Source organism: Homarus americanus, unplaced genomic scaffold, assembly GCF_018991925.1.
Source record: "Homarus americanus isolate GMGI-L3 unplaced genomic scaffold, GMGI_Hamer_2.0 scaffold14730, whole genome shotgun sequence".
In the NCBI taxonomy this organism is placed as follows: Eukaryota; Metazoa; Arthropoda; class Malacostraca; order Decapoda; family Nephropidae; genus Homarus; species Homarus americanus.
This window is the reverse complement of record NW_024741462.1, coordinates 43,516-66,525: the sequence shown is the minus strand read 5'-3', so window position 1 is coordinate 66,525 and position 23,010 is coordinate 43,516. Positions and strand designations below refer to the sequence as shown.

The window sequence follows — 23,010 nt, the reverse complement described above, 5'->3', positions numbered from 1 at the left end:
CATGAAGTTAAGATGTTGAAGTTTGGAAAGTTAGTTAAGGTAGGGAGTTAAGGTTCTTGTGCCAGACTGTAACTGAACAGGTTGTCTTCACTGTAGGAAATGTTTCTCATAATTTCTCAGGTGGTGAAATATTCTGAAGAACAAAATTGTGATTAAGCTATATCTGTGATACATAAGGAACCAATGAAGTAAATGTAAGTGTGAGATAATGACTGACATGGACGTCATTTAGAGGTGAATGAATTAGCACGTGTCACCGTTTGCCTCAGATCAAGTGATGGCGATAGTTATTATAAGTGTTATCAGGACCACAAAATGTTCACACTTAGAATACTGGTAACTAATTTATCTGTGCTTGTCTTTGTTCCACATAGTGTAAATGCAACGAAGTTAAGGCCATGTCTTTCATCCATATTTCTATCTAATGGTTTTGAGAACAATGACTGGGTCACTATTGAGAGAGGTGTCTGTACATCTTTAACCTATACAGAGAGAACTTCCTGTTACAAACATTATAAGCCTTTCACATTTAATAATAAAATGGAGGAAATACACTTAAAAGCTACCAGCCAGCAAGAAGAATCTCAGGAACATCTTGATATGTACAAAGATATTACTCAAGAAGATTGGAAATTTAGTTCAAGTGAATTTCTAACTTTCCCTCTCGACTCAATATCTGAAAACTACGACAGAAGGAACGTACCGAATGCAGTATTTTCAGTGGTAGAGCCGACACCACTTAAGGGGCAGACGGTGTTAGCTGGAATATCATCGGCAGCTCTGGACCTCATCGACTTACTCCCCTCCGTCGCTACGTCGTCTATATTCCGGGACTTTGCTTCCGGTGCCTGGCGTCATCCATCATCAACTCCCGTGGCACATCGCTATGGAGGCTACCAGTTTGGGTGGTGGGCGCAGCAGCTTGGGGACGGCAGAGCTCATCTTCTGGGTCATTATACTAACAGGTTGGTTGTATAGTACTGTATATTAAAAATGTCTGTACGGTATTACTTACTTGTATAGTTAATAAATGCTTCCTGGGAGGTTTAGGATTGGTCATGTTAGGTGAGGTGGTGTTACTATAGTGTGCGGTCTACAAGATATTTAGGTTAGGTTAGGTAAAGGTAAGTTAAGTTATGTTAGGTTTTCTTATCTTGTAGAGTCATGGCTGATGTTTTCAGTTGTTTTTAAGAGCATCAGATATTTTTGTATAAAATTTTATCATTTGTTGCTATAAAAGAATAGATAATCATGTAGTCAGCTTTGTTATTTTTTTCGTTGAACCCTAAGTGTGACCATGATACGTATATATACTGTACCGTATAATAAATGTTGGTACTTGTTACAGGAGAGGAAAATGGTGGGAGCTGCAGTTAAAAGGTTCGGGGAAGACGCCATATTCCCGTTATGGGGACGGTCGAGCTGTCATACGTTCATCCGTCCGGGAATTTTTAGCCGCTGAAGCTATGGATGCACTAGGTAACAGTTAGCTTTAAGAATTTGGTTACTGAGTAGGTTTTTCATATCACCTTAGTTAAAATGTGTTGGAGGAACTTGAGATTGTTTCTGTGTTTCTTAGAGAGGTTGATTTTAAAGACCTTGATTTTACCTGTGGATGAAGTTTTCTTTGCATGTAACAGTTTGTATGTAAGGCTAGTCTGTGCAAATGTTTGTACACTCGCACCAAAAAGTTCGCTCCCCTTGGTGAAACTGAGTCACAGGAATTACAGTACTGTATAGTCAATTGGGGTCGAGATTGCTTCAGTTTGGGATGGAGCAAATTTTTAACCCTGGCTGTATGTATACATTAATGAGTAGCTGAAGTGAATTAGCTTATTAGTACTCAATGGGATGAATTTACTACCTTAGTATAGTTTAGCATATGTAAATGTTTTTGCAAAGCTCGTTATAAGAGGTTGATGAAACTCTAAATGCTAAAATGTGTTGTTTGTGTTAGAAGGATCTATGTTCACTTGTTGAAATGAATCACAGTTTAGGTACTTTGGGGTTGATACAAAATACCAGAATTAAACTAAACTTGTAGTGAATGTTCATAGATGTTGTTCTCTTCGGTATACAGTATGAATTTATGAAGGAAAGTAATATCTACATTCTCCTCAAAATTTAAATACTGTACAGCATTTTTTTCCACCCAGTGATGACAGTTTTTCTTTATTTGTACGTATTTTATAACACTTGGCGTTATTTTCAGGATTCCGTACATCAAGAAGTGCATCGCTGGTGGTGGGGGACGAGTTGGCTAAGAGGGACCAGTTCTACAATGGCAACCTTAAGATGGAGAAGACTGCAGTGGTACTCAGGCTGGCTCCAACCTGGTTCAGGTAACTTGAGGAAATAATTTGACACCAAGTACTGTGGAGAAGTGATAGATAGATAGTGGTTGATTGCTGTATTTCACATCTAAAAAAAATTAATGTACTGTATGTATATTATGTGAAGGGCAATTAATCTTGAATTTTATTAAGGAAAGATAAAAGGAGTCATCAAAAAATTTTGGGATACAGGTACCAGGAAAAAATAAATTTAATATGTTGGTATCTTAGTTTGCAGAAATATGGGACCTTTGTATGGGTGTACTGTACCATGATTAATTTAAGCACTGTACAGTACTGATCTTTAGTGCTTGAAGAGCTTTCCATTACTGTAAGAGTACAAACTTGTTGAAATTTGTTACTTGAGTGAATATGATTTGTTTTATGGGTAATCAATATTTGTTTTTATGTTTTAGGTTTGGTTCCCTGGAAATACTGGCCAAGAGGCAAGAGGTGGAGTCACTGAAATTCTTGGTTGATCACATCATCAACAAACACTTCCCAACGATATCAGTGACTGATCCAGATAGATATTTGAGTATGTTTTCAACTGTGGTGGAAGAAACAGCAGAAATGATTGCCCAGTGGCAGAGTGTTGGCTTCACGCACGGTGTAATGAACACTGACAACATGAGCATCGTGTCGGTCACTATAGACTACGGACCTTATGGGTTTTTGGACACTTATGACCCAGATTTTGTACCCAATTCTTCTGATGAAGATGGTATGTACAGCTATAAGAACCAGCCGGGTGTTGGGTTCAATAACCTACAGAGGTTAGGTAATGCGCTGGACCAACTTCTTACTCCAGACCAAACACCTCAGATGAAAACTATTCTTGATGGATATGACACAAAATTCAGACAAGTTTATCTAACTTTATTCTCAAAGAAACTGGGATTTAAAAATTTCAAACAGGAGGATGAACAACTTATTAAAAATTTGCTAAATATGATGAAGATTAATGAAGCAGACTTTACAATGACCTTTTGGGAGTTGGGAAACATAACGCTACAGGAGTTGGAAGCAAAGAAACTGTCAAGAAAGTTTTGGGCTTTGGACAAAATTGTAAACGATGACAAGTTTCCCCAGTTTGTGGAGAAGTACAAGTCAAGACTACAAGAAGAAGAGTTGAGTGACGATAGCCGGCGAGGGATCATGGCTACCGTCAATCCCAGATATGTGTTAAGAAACTGGATTGCCCAACAAGTGATTGAGAAAGTTGAGCAGAGTAGCTTTCATGATTTAGATCTAGTTTTAAGGATACTAAGAAATCCTTTTCATAGTCAAGATGAAGCTGAAAAGAAAGGCTATGCTAATGCTCCTCCATGCTGGTCACAGAAGTTGAGAGTTAGTTGCTCCAGCTAACATTTACTGGTAAGTCATAAAGTTTTAAAAGTACTACAGTAGTTTTGGTTGTGGTATATAAACAGTATCTGTCTACATTAATAATTGTTTCCAGTGTGTGTGTGTGTGTGTGTGTGTGTGTGTATAATGACCTAAATACCACAATAGTATGTATATAGTAATTGAAATTTATATTATTGTTCATCAGTAGTATGAATGTAGTACTGTAGTAATCAGATTGCCAGTGGGTGTATACAGTGGGGTATGCTATAACGAATCTAATTGGTTCTAGAACCTTGTTCGTTATAGCATTCGTTGGTTATAGGATTAATCCGTTCCAGGCCCCCAAATACAACCACTTAACACTGAAAAATATAATATAAAATTGTAAAAAAGTGCATAAATATGCATCTAAACCCCTGAAATAAAGAATATCATTAACATTTGTAATAAAAAAACAATAAATAAAAAAAAAAAAAAAAATTAAATAGTGTTCATTGTAGGAGTTTCGTTCGTTATAGCATTCTCAATTTTATAGGTAAAACCGTTCGTTATAGGAATATTCGTAGTAGGATCCGTTCGTTATAGCATACCCCACTGTATACAGTAATGTATGTGTATGCTGTACCCAGACTTAGGCTTCAGATATGTGTACATCATAGAGTCAGTTTTTGTAAAGAAACTCAGAAGCAGTGGATAGCTTGTGGTTCATCTCGTGTATTTTATAACATGATGTGATGTACGGCATATTTTAAGGTGATAGTACTGTACCGGTATTTTATCTTATATATATTAGCTTGTGACATTTTATATAGCCTGGGTATGATGGGGTGAGTGTATGTTAATTAAAGTACAGTATTTTGCAGTAGTGTACAGTAGAACATTAAGGTAATATATAATGGTTGTTGTAATTTCTCTTGTATATTTATGTAACTGTCCTCACCTGTTATGCAATACAGTGGTCCCTCGGTTAACGAGCACAATTCGTTCCAGAAGGTTGCTCGTTAACCGAAACCATTGTTTCAATGGGTTTTTGGGTAATTGGTTCCAGCTCACCCAAAATTACACACAAACGAAAAATAAATGCGGTAAAGTACACTTACATTGAGGTGTGCATGTAGAAGGCTCCTGGTTGATGATGATGATGATGGGAATTAGAATGGGGGTGGAGGAGAAGAGAGAAGAGAAGGCATTGGGGTGGAAGAGAAGTCACCCCATGCCGCCATTTCACCCATAAAATTTTAGTTCACTTGGTGTAATTCAAGATTATTTTCTTTAAATCAACACTGCACTGCACTGTATATTTCAAATTGACCAATAATTTGTCTAGAAACAGAAAAAAGGCATTTATGTTGAAGAGTCTCAAACAAGATGTTCCTTCCTCTGAACCTGTAAACAAACTGACTCCAAGTTGGTGTGTTGAGTGGCTGTTTGGCGGACATAAAACTAGTTTCCTGTACAGTGGGGTATGCTATAACGAACGTAATTGGTTCCAGAACCTCGTTCGTTATAGCATTCGTTCGTTATAGGATTAATCCTTTCCAGGCCCCCAAATACAACCACTTAACACTGAAAAAATTCTGTGGAAAATGTAAAAAATACGGTACTTTATCTTACCTTAGTGTTATTCAGCATGCAGGTACCCCTAAACACTGGCACATCACTATCACTTCCACTGGGAGTCTTGGCTTTAAGGTCCTCAAACAATTGTCTGGTCTTCTCACTTCACTAATGTTACCACCTGCCATTTCTTTCTCCTTTATCCACACTAAGAGTAAATTTTCCATCTCTTCAATCACATTACACCTTGCTTTGCTAAGTCTAAAGATTCCCTTAGCCACTTGCACAGTTTTTAACTCCTCTTTATTCTTCAAAATCGTACATATAGTCGATTTAGCCATCCCATACATCACTAAGTTTCGCAATGCTTCTTCCATTCTCACGTTTCTTTACAATTTCTTTCTTAGTTTCAAGGGTTATTAGCTTTCTCACTCGCTTTGGACGATTCATTGTTACAATTGTATACTTGTATAACAAAATAGTTATACAAATAACGCGAATTTCCACATCAAAAGACGAAATTTCAACAATAACAGTGGTGCACTGGCTACACAATGAGACAAAGATGGCGCCTGACGCTCTTGTTGTGGTCGTGGTACAACAATATTCATGCGCCAGGCGAAGTAGTCCCGTATTCATCCGCGTTCGTTGTAGGAGTTGCGTTCGTTATAGCATTCTCAATTTTATAGGTAAAACCGTTCGTTATAGGAATATTCGTAGTAGGATCCGTTCGTTATAGCATACCCCACTGTACTTCAATTATGTTCAATAATTGTTAAAATGGCTAAAAAATTTAATATAAAACTTTTAAAATGATTGAATAGTACAACCATCTTGATATTTACTAAAATGGTAAGGAATTTAAGCCCTAGAACCGATTACCGTATTGGCGTACTAATACGACAGCTAGTGAGCAAGCGAAAACATGTTGAGGGGCGCTCGTAAGGAATTCGTTAATGGAGGGATTACTGGTTAACCGAAGTGAAGAATTTTATGGAAGGTAAATCGTTAACCGAGGGATCACTGTACTGTATATATAAAAACAAAAATTAACAAGGATATTATTACAACATTAGAATTTATAAATTGACACCTATATCCCATCTTGGGTAAGGCCAGAGTTACTTGATATTATAGTTTACCATATTTTTGTCACAGTTCCAAGGCAGATCGTTGAAAGGACAGCTTCGGCAATAAGTCTTGGTCATAAGTCATTAATTTAGTTTCATTTGGTGTCTGTTGTATTTATTGGACATAAAGATTCATGTTTCTCTCATTACTATCACAATATCTCAAAGCACACAAGCCCTGGGCTGTATAACGAAGAACAGATCAGCTGCTCAAATGGCTAGTAAGCTGATGAGTGGTAAATTAATAAATAGCTTAGGTTGGTAGAGAAATACTTTATTACCATATAAATGTTGTTCACAGGTATCACTAAGTCTGTATATTCCATATTTTCCGAATGGCCACCCATCTAGAGGTGGTCATGCCAAGGGAAGGAGGCCAGTGGGCTATGTAGGATCCTTCCATTGTTTTTGATTGTCATGTCAAGGGCTATTTTGAGGCCCAGTACTGTACTGCTCTTGATTCCACATCTTGAGCTGGTGGACTGTTCCATTTGAATAGCTTGTGCAGATCTTTTAGTATGGTTGTAACATCTTGACTTGCTACCTTCCCAAATAGCTTTGTGTCATCTGCAGATTTGCAGTCTATAATGCTTCAACTCTGAGTCTGATTGTACTGTATATTTTTTGTAGTCTTTTATATGTAGCTTTCCCTCTTTTTTACACCTTAAATGACTGCCATCATCAGTATAAATTACCTGTAGGGACACAGCCATAATGAGAGGAAGCTAGCTGTAGGGATGGCTGCCGTCATGAGTATGGGAACTTGTCTATCTGGTTAAATTGAATAAGGCAAGTTGTACATTTGTTAAGTGTTGTGTGTACAATATGTACAAGCATTCAGGAGCTACACGTATAGAGATTTTGAAGAATTTTTTTTTTTAATAAATACAAAATATATTTGAAATTTATTTATAAAAAAGTTATACTTGAAATACCTGTATAAAAATTGAGCACATTTATATTCATAATACAGGGTAGTTTTTAAGTATTTTTCTTGTAATATATAATTAAATAAAAAAGCTTAAGACATACCGTATCACTTATGGTTTCCCATAAATCATCGATTCAACAGCTGCAGTGTCATCATCTGACCAGCTACTACAGTGAGCTGACTTGTGGCAAAGAGAAGAAGTATAAAATATCACCAGTATCTCACACACACACAGGCTGATTCACACGTCCACTAGTCCAAAAACAACATGATGGTACTGTACTGCCACAAACATACACACAATCATTCTCATTTATGTTGATCAAATAATGTTGAGGCCAACTGGTACAATACCTCTGTACAGTATTGTACTGTATTATTGTATACTATTTGAATGAACTAGAATGAAGTACAGTATCCATTTACTGTAGGCTCCAAAGAAGTACTTATGGTTAAACATGCCAAAACAAATTGTTACATGCAGAATTTTAGAGTAACACATGAATCACTGGCTTCTCATACTACCATAACACATGAATCGCTCTCCTTAACCTGTTAGAGGGCAGCGGCGCCCTTAGGTATTCTATTCTTGCTAATGCCAGACGATTTTATTCAGCCACACATGACTTACTGAACTGGTCACTATACATGTGGCTAATTAAGTGTCCTATGTCTGAATTTCCTAAGGCTTTCATTAATGCTTTATCCTTAACCACAGATGGCAGATTATCAACTGATATACTAATTCACAGCACAATTTTGACTAGGTATTTCATAACTATTTTTTGGTTTTATATTTGTCAAGTCATTCCGATCATTCTTACACGTAAAAGTGCTGGGAGATAAGAATAAGTTATAGTTTGATAAATTATGCCTGGAATTCATAATGGATAATGATAGAAGCGTAATGTGCAGCACTCAAGAACAGGGTGTTTAATATAGATGGCTAAGTAGTTTACACGTCATAAGTCACACCACCAGTCTGCAGTTATTTCTGGTAGTTAAGCTATAACTATCTCCCACCTACTGTGTCTTTAATTCACATAAAACATATACAGGTATACATGTAAATAAACTTGCAGATAATTATAAACATCTTGATGAAAACTTATGTAAAAGGAAATCCTTTTTTCAGTTTAGGATTTGTCTTTGTTTAAATTTAAATTTCAGGTGTTATTTGGAATCTGTATGTTTTTAACAACTGCTTATACTGTAATTAATCACTTTATTTTATTCTGACTGGTATTAGTAAGCACATACAGTACTATTGGTATTAATAAGCACATACGGTACTACTGGTATTAAGCACACACAGTACTGCTGGCATTAATAAGCACAGCTCTTGCCACAGCTGCTGGATATTAAAACTCACATAAATATACAAAATCCAGGAAATCACTGAGGACTTGTGTGTGTACGAGTTTCTGTGGATATTCATTATCCTCTTTAAATCATCTGAAATATAAAATCAAGACATAACTTATAAAGTTAGACTACAATTCAAAGAGTCACTTTAATCATGCACTTTAATTTTTTGGGCATCAGTCAAGTGGTGCTAAGGGTAAACAATTTTCTGACTTAAGTTTCCTAAGCGTGCCTTCGTCCATGCCGGCCAGGGCAACTTCGTATGGTGGTGGGTCTGCAATATTGGACAGTGACTGGGCATGTCTGCTGCTGGGGTCATAGTATAGGCTGTTCCCAAACTCTGTTAAGGTGTTCACAGAGGCCTGAATAGGAGGGACAGAGGTGACCACTGTTTGAATGTGGACTGGGACTGGGTGTGGGGTGCTGGAGGCATGATCTTGGGTGGTGTTGCGTGGATCAATCTGACTTGTTGTGTGTGATACCTCTGTTAGGTCAGATTCTGGTGAGCTGAAATAATAACGTTAATAAAAGTAATCTGTATAGTAAATAATATTGAAAAATATTTGTTGTGTATTTAAGTAATATAATTTGACCAAACAGTTAAGACATACATTTTCCTCATTTAAAGTACAGTACAGTACAGGGTTTAGACAACAGGAGAAAATAAGAATACTATATACTGTACTGTACTGTACACTCAGTCTACAGTGTACATTGGTACTGTATATTGCAACTACGGTGTTAATATTTAAGAAATGTCTTCAACCAATTTAAAAAAAGATAATCCCTGTTAGTAAGGTTGCAGTTATTGATATTATATATATATATATATATATATATATATATATATATATATATATATATATATATATATATATATATATATATATATATATATATATATATATATATATATATATATATATATATATAGTTTTTAACATGAAAAAGAACACATCTTAGAGAGAGAGAGAGAGAGAGAGAGAGAGAGACCTACTTTCTTTCTCGAATGCGGCGCAGGAAAGACCTTCTCCAAGAGACCCTATAGGAGGGAGGGCGGTCATAGTCTGGCAGAGGGTCTTTGTTAGTGTTTATTTTACACTTGCCCACCAAGGCACATACAGCCAGCACCATTAAGCCACCTGTAAGAAATTTAAGATTAATACAGGGTGTTTAATCAAGTGAAAAAAGCTGGGGTTTCTAGTCTTCACAAGATCCCAGTACTCTACTGTGCACTATGAAGCACAAGTTTGTAAAACAAAACAAGTAGTGTTATAGAGTAGATAGAGATACAGTTTTATTTGATGAGGTAACAAGTACAATACAGTATTGATGTCATAGCAGTACAGTAATGCACATACAGTATGTCTTCCCACTGTGTCCTGGGTTCAATCCCCGACTCAAACATGGGAGGTTTTCTCTGGGTATTACAGTATCCAACTACTGTACTAACACTACACAATGGAGGTCATAACAATGTACAGATCAGCTGCCCTAATGGCGAGTTAGTTAATAAATGGTGATATGATCAAATCTCAATATACAATACAGGATCTTCTATATATGGATCCAGACAAGTGAATAGGAACTGTTTTTGTATTGTTATGTACGAGAGAGTTTGTAAGTCAGGTAACTTACAAAACTATAAGAGGAAACAAGCCATGATGTGAACAAGGATTCATGAAATATTGAAAGATTAAGTCAATGTTTTAGATGCAAGTGATGTGTTTTGGTTTTGGAACAGTTGCCATGCCAATGAAACACCATGACCTCTAGGTGTTGATATACTGTATATGACAAAGTGGCCATAAAGTGTAGAAATATAGACAAAGTGGCCATAAAGTTGAAATATTGACAAAGTGGCCATAAAGTGTTGAAATATAGGCAAAGTGGCCATAAAGTTGAAATATTGACAAAGTGGCCATAAAGTGTTGAAATATAGGCAAAGTGGCCATAACGTGTTGAAATATTGACAAAGTGGCCATAAAGTGTTGAAATATAAACAAAAGTGGCCTGAAGTGTTGAAATATAGACAAAGTGGCCGTAAAGTGTCGAAATATAAATAAAAGTGGCCTTAAAGTGTTGAAATATAGACAAAGAGAGAGAGACACACATACACACACACTCACCGCCAGAGAACAGCAGCACCAGGCCCACAGTAGCTGAACTTCGCACCAAGAAAGACATACCGATGAACACAATGGCAACCGATACCACTATAGTGCTCCAGATGGCGCACCACTGTAAACCACGTGGATATTAGTGATACAGTGACACGTGAATATAGTGATACAGTGACACTTAAACACGTGATCGCTAATTGGGGAGTAGGTTAGGTTAGGTTAGATATAGGTTAGGTTGTGATGGACGTTTCTAAGTACAAATTTAACCAAGAGGAAAGTCTATACAGTATATATAGTATTGTGTTCTGTAGACTTTGGGGCAATCAGTCTACTAATCCCTCTCCCTTTCTCTCTGTCTCTGATATATCACACGCACTCACACGCACGCACACACTCACACGCACGCACACACACACACGCACGCACACACACACACACACACACTCTCAAGCTGGCATTGTCTCTGTATTATCATGTCCTTGGTCGACTCGAGTCACCACTGTTTACCATTGTTTGTAAACCTATATTGTCTAGGTTTACATTGTTTGTATAGCTGCACTGGTTATGTACATTGTTTACTTAGAGTGATTTGACTGTATGTCTGTATGTCTATCTATATATCTGTCTCTATCTATCTATCTATCTGTCTGTCTGTCTGTCTTCTCTATCTATCTATCTATCTATCTATCTGTCTGTCTGTCTGTCTGTCGTTGTCTGTCTGTCTTCTCTGTCTATCTCTCTCTCTCTATGTCCATCAAGTCTTTGTGACAGCTAATAGTAATGTGTCATCTAAAAATACAATAATCTGCGGCGTTTATGGCGGATATGAATGAAATAAAATAGGTCTTTTATGAATAGTTTATATACAATTACAAATAACGAAAGGTAAATGTAACTAATCACGACTCATGTTGGTTAGGTTAGGTTAGGTTAGGTTAGGTTAGGTTAGGTTAGGTTAGGTTTGGTTTGGTTTGGTTTGGTTTGGTTTGGTTTGGTTTGGTTTGGTTTGGTTTGGTTTGGTTTGGTTTGGTAAGGTTAGGTAAGGTTAGGTAAGGTTTTGATATGGTTTGGTTAGGTAAGGTTTGGTTAGGTAAGGTTTGGTTAGGTAAGGTTTGGTTAGGTAAGGTTTGGTTAGGTTACGTAAGGTTTGGTTAGGTTAGGTTAGGTTAAGTGTAAATAAAATATAAGCCAATTGGAGACAGGGGGAAGAGAGGAGACATAAACTAAGACCATTATTACCATGTCTCATACCAAGGGAAGGAAACAGGTGGAGGGAGGTCTTGAGTATTCGTCGTGGTGGTCCAGCTGTCAGTGTTTAAGGGTCATCCTAACCTAACCTAAACTAAACTAACCTAACCTATGCTAAACTAACCTAGCCTAACCTAAGCTAAACTAACCTAACCTACGCTAAACTAACCTAGCCTAACCTAAGCTAAACTAACCTAACCTACGCTAAACTAACCTAGCCTAACCTAAGCTAAACTAACCTAACCTACGCTAAACTAACCTAGCCTAACCTAAACTAAACTAACCTAACCTACGCTAAACTAACCTAGCCTAACCTAAGCTAAACTAACCTAGCCTAACCTAAGCTAAACTAACCTAGCCTAACCTAAGCTAAACTAACCTAACCTACGCTAAACTAACCTAGCCTAACCTAAACTAAACTAAACTAACCTAACCTACGCTAAACTAACCTAGCCTGGCCTAACCTAACCTAGCCTGGCCTAACCTAACCTAGCCTAGCCTAACCTAACCTAACCTAACCTAACCTAACTTACACTACATCATACCTAAACTACATTATACTTGGAATATTTACCAAAGTACATTTCCCTTCGAGTACTCAGCAACAGCATCGTCTGGGCGTTACGTGTACATACCTATGGTCTTAGGGGTGTTGGCCTGTTATCATATAGGTTAGTGGTGTGAAGTACTGTACAAGATCACAACTGTACAAATCTCAAATTCAAGTGGGGGTGCGTCACACAGCTCTTGGGAACAACACCCCACCCCTCCTCCTCCTCTCCCAGCACCTCACATGTTTGCATTTTGATTTGAGATGTGTGGATTGAGAGTGACGATATATATTTTTTTCTTCAAACTTTTAAAATGGTTAATAATTATCACCATTAGATGTATATTATAGGGATATAGAGGCATTATATTTTGTTTCGTTTGGTTTATTACAGACGTGTGATGGAGGTCGTGGTTCTTCGTTGTTGTCCACTCATGTTGTCGCCCACGTCCTTGTTAACCGTACCTCTATTACATATTAAATGGCCAGGTAAGTTTGCTCACGTTTTGTTACGCAATTGCTCTAGTCCTGCCAGAGTCTCACACCGCAGGATTAAGAAACTTTCTGATCATACACACGCTGCCATGTTTCTTATGCAGGGACGTGAGACAATGCAAGGCTTTCCAAAGTCACCCGCACCCGTCTACCAAATTTCAGTTTTTTTTTTTTTTTTTATATGGGGATTATGCCCACCCGGACACAGGTCACTGACCCACATCGGGGCCTGGGGGGCGAAAATGTAATAATAATAATAATAATAATAATAATAATGATAATAATTATATTAATAATAATAATAATAATAATAAAAATAAATTATAGTCATAATAATTCATAATAAATAAGTTTATGATAAAACAAACAAAAATAAAATAATAAAATAATGATGATGATAATAATACAGTAACTGTAATAATAATAATAATAATAATAATAATAATAATAATAATAATAATAATAAAGAACTATAAATACAAAAATGAAAAAAAAGATCAAAAGTGAGAAACGATATATGTAGGCTATGTTGTGTTGTCAATGGTAAGAGAAACAATTGAGACCCTGCAATTGTGTGTAAATGAAGCAGAAAGTCAGATGAGCAACCTGGGACTTGGTCACAATTTTCGTGATACCATATGGCAGCAGGGTCTACCATTAGACAACACATTATGCTTCCAATATCTTCCCAGGCAGTAGTACCTCCCTGTTTGGTAGCTGCTTACTTTAATCGTGGAGTGACGTAAGCTGGGGAGGGTTTTTAATTTCCTATATTGATGAACGAAACAGGATGTATATATCACGTATTCTAATCGACTTCTTTTTTGTATATTTAACGAGTAGAATAGTGACGCCATTTGTACACTCACGCGCCATAGTTTCGATGCACCCTCAACCCTCACTCCTGACTCGTGAGAATGGAGAAAACTACAGCGGGCCATACTGGGCAGTCTCATTTACACCCAACCCCTATTGCTCATATAACCACCCAACCTATAGCTCTTCAGCGTAATCAAGTTAATGATGATGCTTGGTAACTTGTTCCACTCATCCACTATATTTCCAAACCAGTGTTTACCTACTTCGCGCCTAAATCTAAATTTGTCTAATTTAAAACCATTGTTACGAGTTTGCTCCTGGTTGGATAGTTTGAGTACCTTTGTTATGTCCCCTTTGTTCAGCCCTGACTTCCATTTATATACACCTCTATCATATCGCCCCTCACTCTACGTCTCTCGAGGGGGAGTGCAAATTAAGATGCTTTGACCTGTCTCTGTACTCAAGGTTCCTAATGCCCGGGATTAGTCTTGTCATTCCCCTGTGAATTCTTTCTAGGGATTCTATATCCATCCTGTAATTTTTTTTTTTTTTTTATTGGGCACTCCCCTGCAGCCTTGTGCAAGGTGAAGCGCAGAAGCGTTTTCAGTGCCCAACAGGGAAGCATGCTAAGTTCATGCTTGCCTTTATGTCTCATGAATTAAGGGCGTAGAAGCCTGAAGAGTCAAGGGCGTAGAAGCCTGAAGAGTCAAGGGCGTAGAAGCCTGAAGAGTCAATGGTTTATGTCATCAAGTTATTGGAAGCTCCAACAACTTGTCCCTGAATACGAATTCGCAACTTTCGATTTACATCAGGTACCTACTTTACTGCTAGGTGAACAGGGACTAATGGGGGCTAGGAAGTACGTCCTAATAACTTCCACCGGCCCGGGAATCGAACCCGTGACATCTCGCTTGCGAAGGCAAGAGCGGTACCACTCTACCACCAGCACCCCCCATTCTGTAATACGGTGACCAGAATTGAACTGCGTAATCTAAGTGAGGTCTCACAAGCGCAAGATATAGTTTCAGGATGACCTCTCTAGTCTTGTAACTAACACTCCTTTGTATGAACCCAAGTACTTTATTAGCCTTGTTTCGAGCAAATACACATTGTTTACTTGGCTTAAGATTCCTACTTATCATTACTCCTAAATCTTTCTCACATTCGGATTTGTCTATAACATCGTTGTTCATCTGATATCTGGTTTCTCTGTTTACATCTTCTAGACCAGTGGTTCTCAACCTTGTTTGCCCCATGCACCCCTTTCACCATATGTCAGAATGTCATTCCCCCCTCCTTTCCAAGATTGTCTGCCTCAAAAAGTGCATTCCAAATAATATGCATATAATACTGAAAATCCTTTATTTTTTCCATATTAGTACATATACATTTACAATTTTACATGGATTATTTTTATAGTGGAGTTTTACAAATTAAATGCCAATTGAAAATGTTGATGGATTTATAAAACTTGAATAAAAGTAAAATAGTTTTTTTATATTTATAATGAATTACTTAACAGACCAAACTGAAGCATAATGCAATAAACAAAAAGTTCAATAGAATACCAGGATATTGTAAATTTGTAATTAATTTTATTCAGATGAAGATTACAGTCAATGAGAAACCTGTGATTGTTTTTTCTTCGCCAATTCTGGGATACGCGGAGGAGTGCTTGAAAGGGCACAACGCAGGTCATTTTCTACCTCTAATCTACTACGTTGCTTCGTTTTAATTTGCAACAGAGTTGAAAAGCCTGACTCACAAAGATATGTCAACACAAACGGAAGCAATGCACGGATAGCTCTTTCTGCCACTTTTGGGTAGGAATCGCACATCAAGGGCCAAAATTCTGTGATTGATTTCTCATCGAACATATCTCTTGCTCCCGAATCAGTTTTCCCTCCCCCCTGAAAACCTGAATTCCCCCCCTGGGGGGAATTCCCCCCTGGTTGAGAACCCCTGTTCTAGACCAAGTACTTTACATTTGTCCACATTGATTTTCATCTGCCATTTTTCAGACCATTCGAAAAATTTGTTTAAATCTTCCTGTAGTTTTGCGGAGTCCTCGTCAGATTTAATTACACCCCCTATTTTAGTGTCATCAGGAAATTTACTTACGTCGCTGTCTACGCCGATATTAATGTCGTTTATGTATATAATAAATAATAAGTACTGAGCTTTGGGGTACTCTACTAGTAGTGACGTTACTCCACTCGTGCCGTTAATGCCCACTCGCTGTTTTCTGTCCTGTAACAACGCATTAATCCATTTTAGAATATCTTCTCCAATGCCGTGAGCCTCCACTTTTCTTATTAGTCTTTCGTGGGGGACTATGTCGAAGGCTTTGCTAAAGTCAAGATATACCACATCATAGTCTCGATGGAAGTAGTAACCTTGGCTTCATACCGAACGTCCCCCCTCCCCCCCCTCATCGTTCAGTGGTGCAATGTGGTAGCTCGAAGCTACGCTGTATTGTACATGATGTAATATTTGAGAGAATATATGCACGATACAGGTTTTTAAGTGACTTCACGACACTTTATTTACTATCACTACGACTTCCCTCGAACCAGGAGTTCCGGTAGAGGATGCATCGAAACACCTATTGAGGACAAAGACCGGGGAGGAAGGATACCTTAGCGTGCAATTGAGGATGAGGTAAAAAAGTGTAAAATTTCTATGAATTCTCTACTTGCGTTTTTCCGGTGTTTCAATTTGTGTGTGTGTGTGGGGGGGGGGGTTGTTGTTGTTGCCACATACCATCTTCACAGTGTACATGTTTTAGGATGCATAGTGGATATAATATGGATGTATATTTCTAAATCCCTCGTGCTATTCTGAAAAATAGTCTTTATTATGGATCTGAAGATAATTAATTTGATTTTTTACCTGGACAGACGGGTAAATCAACTACACTATATAACAAATTAAAAGAATAATGAAATCTATATGGTCTGGTGGCGCCCTCATGCGGTGGAAAGCTGAACCAGGGCCTCAAGTCATAAACACACCTATCCATCCATATCATATCTTAACTCCCACTGATAACACACCAGATTGATCTGAAACATGGCTACTGCAAGCACTCAATACTGACATTTGAAACTATATTTATTATAGTTTATGCACTCACAATACTATAGTTACTCACACCATTATTGTTTTTTTTTTTGTGGTTGCACTAATTAGTATAAGATTGTATTTGTTGCTTGAGTATGATTCACGTACTTTGCCTGCCAGCTTTACTTAACATCATGGACAGAATTTAGCTATGATTTTCGTGATAACAGACACGTGTCATAATACACATTCGTACTCACGTCTCTGCTGCTGTTGTCTGGTTGTGAGGCCTCCATACTCGACATTTGCTTGGGCTGTGTTTACTAGTCTCTCCCTCAAGGCGAGCTTCTCACCCGTCTGTACCGCACTGAGTAATTCTTGCTGTTATTTTATTAATGCGTTATTTACGTTGGTTAGTTTGTGTCTTAATCACCGTTATAGTGTAATCACCAAGCTCAACTATACTACTATAGAGAGAAAGAACGATAACTACACCAATATTATCTCATAGGGTATTGCCGTCTCACTATACTGTATAGTATCTCCACTTCTTACTTAATGCCACTAGTCACTTGGAGAAACAGTCATAAATTCACCAACCACAACCTTAGTTCCTTATAAGAATTGAATCCCCGAAGCAAGACAATAATAAACACGGGAGAGTAATACGGAGGTGTTGTCCCCTCGGCTGCTGGCAATAGACTAAGGCGAGGGTGGTAGGAAACGAGGCTTTACCGAGCCTCCCTTTCGCTGTACTTTCCCAGGTGTGGATGACGTCACGGTGTTATCAGTCTATGAAATGTTGTCTTATTGGAGTTTGTATTATTCTCTCGTACGTAAGGAATAACAGGAAATTAAAAGTTTAACACATTCGTCTTATCTCCACGGAACTATTGTGTAAGTAGCGCGACATTAACCCTTTGACGACGATGATTTAACCCTTTAATGACGATGATTTAACCATTTAACGACGATGATTTAACCCTTTAATGACGGTGATTTAACCTGTTGACGACGATGATTGAACCATTTAATGACGATGATTTAACCCTTTAATGACGGTGATTTAACCCTTTAATGACGATGATTTAACCCTTTAATGACGATGATTTAACCCTTTAATGACGGTGATTGAACCATTTAATGACGATGATTTAACCCTTTAATGACGATGATTTAACCCTTTAATGACGATGATTTAACCCCTTGACGACGATGATTTAAACACTGTCGTAGAGAAATGGTTCTTTCCTAATAATAACAAAAAAATTACTTTTGTTTGTAAAGAGTTCAGATCTAGGGAACGTCTTTACTGTTCTCGTTAGTTGTCACACTTAATAAAATATACTACAACACCAATAATAATAACTACTGCTACCACCACCACCACCACCACCACCACCACCACCACCACCACCACCACCACCACCACCACCACCACCACCACCACCACCACCACCACCACCACCACCAAACAACAACAACTAAACACTACCACCAACATCACCATTAGTACCAACAACAATAACAACAAGCACAACATTACCAACTATTACCACCAACAACATCAACACCACTACTACCAACAATACCATAACAAATAACAATTACAACCACTACCAACAACGACATTGCACTTACGCAAGGTGTTGACCAACGCTTATAGGCAATATCCTACCTTTAGACTGACCAAGGTGTGAAACTAACACGCCAAGGTTAATTAGCCAACCAATGTCCGTCTCGATAGATAGATAGATAGATGAATAGATAGATGAATAGATAGACACAGATGATATTCAGTAAATTTGTCTAGAAGTTTACATTGATTAAGCATGTATATAGAAATGCATGAATAGCTATGAAGGCAGAATGTACCTAGACACTGCATACAAACAATGTACCTATACTGCAGGTATACAAACAATGTACCTAGACACTGCAGGTATACAAACAACGTACTCCAGACACCGCAGGTATACAAACAATGCACCCAGACACTGCAGGTATACAAACACAAATTCCAGACACTGCAGGTATACAAACAATGTCATCGAGCACTGCAGGTATAAAACAATGTACCTAGACACTGCAGGTATACAAACAATGTCCGCCAGACACTGCAGGTATACAAACAATGTACCTAGACACTGCAGGTATACAAACAATGCCCAGAACGCATACCAAACAATGAACCTAAACACTGCAGAACCGTAAACAAACAATGAACACAGCACGAGTAAACAAACAATGTACCCAGACACTGCGGTATACAACACATGCCATAAACACTGCAGGTATACAAACAATATCCAGAACGCAGGCATACAAACAATAACCTAAACACTGCAGGTATACAAAAATACACCTAGACAATGCAGGTATACAAACAATGAACCTAAACACTGCAGGTATACAAACAATGTACCTAAACACACTGCAGGTATACAAACAATGAACACTAAACACTGCAAGTATACAAACATCTAACACTGCAGGTATACAAACAATATACCTAGACACTGCAAGGTATAAAAAACGTCCTAGACACTGCAGGTAACAAACAACAATGTACCTAAACACTGCAAGTATAAACAATACCCAGACACTGCAGGTATACAAACAATGTCCCAGACACTGCAGGTATACAAACAATATCTATAAACACTGCAGGTATCACCCAAAAATGTACCTAAACACTGCAGGTAACAAACTTGTCCCTAAACACTGCAGGTATACAAACAATACCTAGACACTGCAGGTATCACACTCAAGAACACTACAGGTATACAAACAATGCACCTAGACACTGCAAATTATACAAACAATGTCAACAGACACCAGGTATACAAACGTATCCAGACACTGCAGGTATACAAACAATCGAACCCAAACACTGCAGGTATACAAACAATGAACTCAGACACTGCAGGTATAAACAATACCCTAGACCTGCGGTATACAAACAATGACCTAAACACTGCAGGTATACAAACCGTACCTAGACACTGCAGGTATACAAAAAAATGTCCCTAAACACTGCAGGTATACAAACAATTTATAGACACTGCGGTATACAAATGTCCTAGACACTACAGGTATACAAACAATGTCCTAAACACTGCAGGTATACAAAAAATGTCCCTAGACACTGCAGGCATACAAACAAAGTACCTAAACACTGCGGTATACCAAACCAATGTCCTTAGACACTGCAGGCATAAAACGTATCCATAGACACTGCAGGTATACAACAAGCAATGTCCGTAAACACTGCAGGTACTAAAACAATGTCATAAGCACTGCAGGTATACAAACAATGTCCGCTAGACACTGCAGGTATACAAACAATGTCAACGACATGCAGGTATACAAACAATGTCCGTAGACACTGCGGGTATACAAACAATGTCCGTAGACACTGCATGTATACAAACAATACATAAACACTGCAGGTAACAAACATGCACGTAAACCTGCAGGTATACAATGTCGTAAACACTGCAGGTATACAAACAATGTCCGTAAACACTGCAGGTATACAAACAATGTCGTAGACACTGCGGTATACAAACAATATCCGTGACACTGCAGGTATACAATGTCCCGTAACCTGCAGGTATACAAACAATGTCCATCAAAGCACTGCAGGTACAAACAATGTCCGCCGAGCACTGCAGGTATACAAACAATAACCGTAGACTGCAGGTATGCAATGTCGTAAACACTGCAGGTATACAAACAATGTCATAGACACTGCGGTATACCAAACAATGTCCATGAACACTGCAGGTATACAAACAATGTCCGCATCAGACACTGCAGGTATACAAACAATATCCAGACACTGCAGGTATACAATGTCCGTAAACACTGCAGGTATACAAACAATATCCGTAGACACTGCAGAAACGTATCTAAACACCAACAATGTCCGCTAGACACTGCAGGTATACAAACAATGTCCGTAGACACTGCAGGTATACAAACAATGTCTAAGACACTGCAGGTATACAATATCCGTAAACCTGCAGGTATGTGTCCGTAGACACTGCAGGTATACAAACAATATCAATAGACACTGCAGGTATACAAACAATGTACGTAGACACTGCGAGTAGACGCAATAATCATAAACACTGCAGGTATACAAACAATATCCCAGTAGACACTGCAGGTATCAACAAACTCTCAGCAGACACTGCGGGTATACAAAAAATGTCCGTAGACACTGCAGGTATACAAACAATGTCGTATAAACGCGGGTACAAACAATGTTCGTAGACACTGCAGGTATATAAAAATGTCCGTAGACACTGCAGGTATACAAACAATATCCAGACACTGCAGGTATATAAAAATGTCCGAAACACTGCAGGTATACAAAAATGTCCGTAAACACTGCAGGTATACAAACAATGTCCGTAAACACTGCAGGTATACAAACAATATCCGTAGACACTACAGGTATAAACAACACATCCGTAGACATTGCAGAGTATAAACAATGTCCGTAAACACTTCATGTATACAAGCAATGTCCGTAAACACTGCAGGTATACAAACATCCATAAACACTACAGGTATACAAACAATATCCGTAAACACTGCAGGTGCATAAACAATGTCCGTAGACACCGCAGAGTATACAAACAATGTTCGTAGACACTACAGGTATACAAACAATATCCCTAAACACGTGCGTATACAAACAATGTCCGTAGACACTGCAGGTATACAAACAATGTCCGTAAACACGCAGGTATACAAAACAATGTCTGTAGACACTGCAGAGTATACAAACAATGTCGTAGACACTGCAGAGTATAAAACAATGTTCGTAGACACTACAGGTATACAAACAATATCCGTAAACACTGCAGGTAAGCAACATGTCCGTAGACACTGCAGGTATACAAACAATGTCCAAACACTGCAGGTATACAAACAATGTCCGCAAACACCGTATACAAACAATGTCCGTAAACACTTCACGTATACAAGCAATGTCCGTAAACACTACAGGTATAAACAAAGTCCAAACACTGCAGGTATACAAACAATGTCCGTAAACACTGCAGGTATACAAACAATGTCCGTAAACACTGCAGGTATACAAACAATATCCGTAAACACTGCAGGTATACAAACAATGTCCGTAAACACTGCAGGTATACAAACAATGTCCTAAACACTTCACGTATACAAGCAATGTCCGTAAACACTACAGGTATACAAACATATCTGTAAACACTGCAGGTATACAAAACAATGTCCGGTACAAACACTGCAGGTATACAAACAATGTCCGTAAACACTGCAAAACAATATCCGTAAACACTGCAGGTATACAAACAATGTCCAAACACCGCAGGTATACAAACAATGTCCGTAAACACTGCAGGTATACAAACAAAATCCGTAAACACTGCAGGTATACAAACAATGTCCATAAATACAGGTATACAAACAATATCCGTAAACACTGCAGGTATACAAACAATATCCGTAAAACTACAGGTATACAACAATATCCGTAAAGGTATACAAACAATGTCCATAAACACTGCAGGTATACAAACAATATCAGTAAACACTGCAGGTATACAAACAATGTCCGTAAACACTACAGGTATACAAACAATATCAGTAAACACTGCAGGTATACAAACAATGTCCGTAAACACTGCAGGTATACAAACAATATCAGTAACACTGCAGGTATACAAGCAATGTCCGTAAACACTACAGGTATACAAACAATATCAGTAAACACTGCAGGTATACAAACAATATCCGTAAACACTACAGGTATACAAGCAATGTCCGTAGACACTGCAGGTATACAAACAATATCCGTAAACACTGCAGGTATACAAACAATGTCCGTAAACACTGCAGGTATACAACAATGTCCGTAGACACTGCAGGTATACAATGTCAGTAAACACTTCACGTATACAAACAATGTCCGTAAACACTACAGGTATACAAGCAATAAACCAGACACTGCAGGTATACAAACAATATCCGTAAACACTCCAGGTAT

At 38.0% G+C, this 23,010-nt stretch overlaps 2 protein-coding genes across 3 annotated transcripts; one reads left to right on the top strand and one right to left on the bottom strand.

Moving 5' to 3' along the window:
• The first annotated feature begins 39 nt into the window (after positions 1 to 39).
• LOC121875902 (protein adenylyltransferase SelO-like) lies at positions 40 to 13,096 on the top strand. 2 transcript variants are annotated; one of them, XM_042380644.1, is made up of 5 exons: positions 40 to 965; positions 1,349 to 1,479; positions 2,213 to 2,342; positions 2,750 to 3,710; positions 12,982 to 13,096. In XM_042380644.1, exons 1-4 carry the CDS (start codon positions 316 to 318, stop codon positions 3,699 to 3,701), a joined length of 1,863 nt encoding a protein of 620 aa, XP_042236578.1. In that variant the 5' UTR covers positions 40 to 315; the 3' UTR covers positions 3,702 to 3,710; positions 12,982 to 13,096. The 2 variants fall into 2 exon arrangements, with proteins under 2 accessions (XP_042236578.1, XP_042236577.1); XM_042380643.1 differs by lacking the exon at positions 12,982 to 13,096 and having other exon boundaries at positions 2,750 to 3,937.
• Positions 8,209 to 17,678, bottom strand: LOC121875905. Its single transcript, XM_042380648.1, has 4 exons — positions 17,225 to 17,678; positions 10,796 to 10,907; positions 9,664 to 9,808; positions 8,209 to 9,173 (listed from the first exon to the last, which is right to left on the bottom strand). Exons 1-4 carry the CDS (start codon positions 17,267 to 17,269, stop codon positions 8,843 to 8,845), a joined length of 633 nt encoding a protein of 210 aa, XP_042236582.1. The 5' UTR covers positions 17,270 to 17,678; the 3' UTR covers positions 8,209 to 8,842.
• Positions 17,679 to 23,010: the final 5,332 nt, after the last annotated feature.

Coding starts and splice junctions, on each gene's coding strand:
- LOC121875902 (XM_042380644.1), top strand. CDS start 316: ATGTTCACACTTAGAATACTGGTAACTAATTTATCTGTGCTTGTCTTT. Junction 966..1,348: donor CTGGGTCATTATACTAACAG/GTTGGTTGTATA, acceptor TACTTGTTACAG/GAGAGGAAAATGGTGGGAGC. Junction 1,480..2,212: donor TGAAGCTATGGATGCACTAG/GTAACAGTTAGC, acceptor CGTTATTTTCAG/GATTCCGTACATCAAGAAGT.
- LOC121875905 (XM_042380648.1), bottom strand. CDS start 17,269: ATGTCGAGTATGGAGGCCTCACAACCAGACAACAGCAGCAGAGAC. Junction 10,908..17,224: donor CAGACAACAGCAGCAGAGAC/GTGAGTACGAAT, acceptor CGTGGTTTACAG/TGGTGCGCCATCTGGAGCAC. Junction 9,809..10,795: donor GGTGCTGCTGTTCTCTGGCG/GTGAGTGTGTGT, acceptor AATTTCTTACAG/GTGGCTTAATGGTGCTGGCT.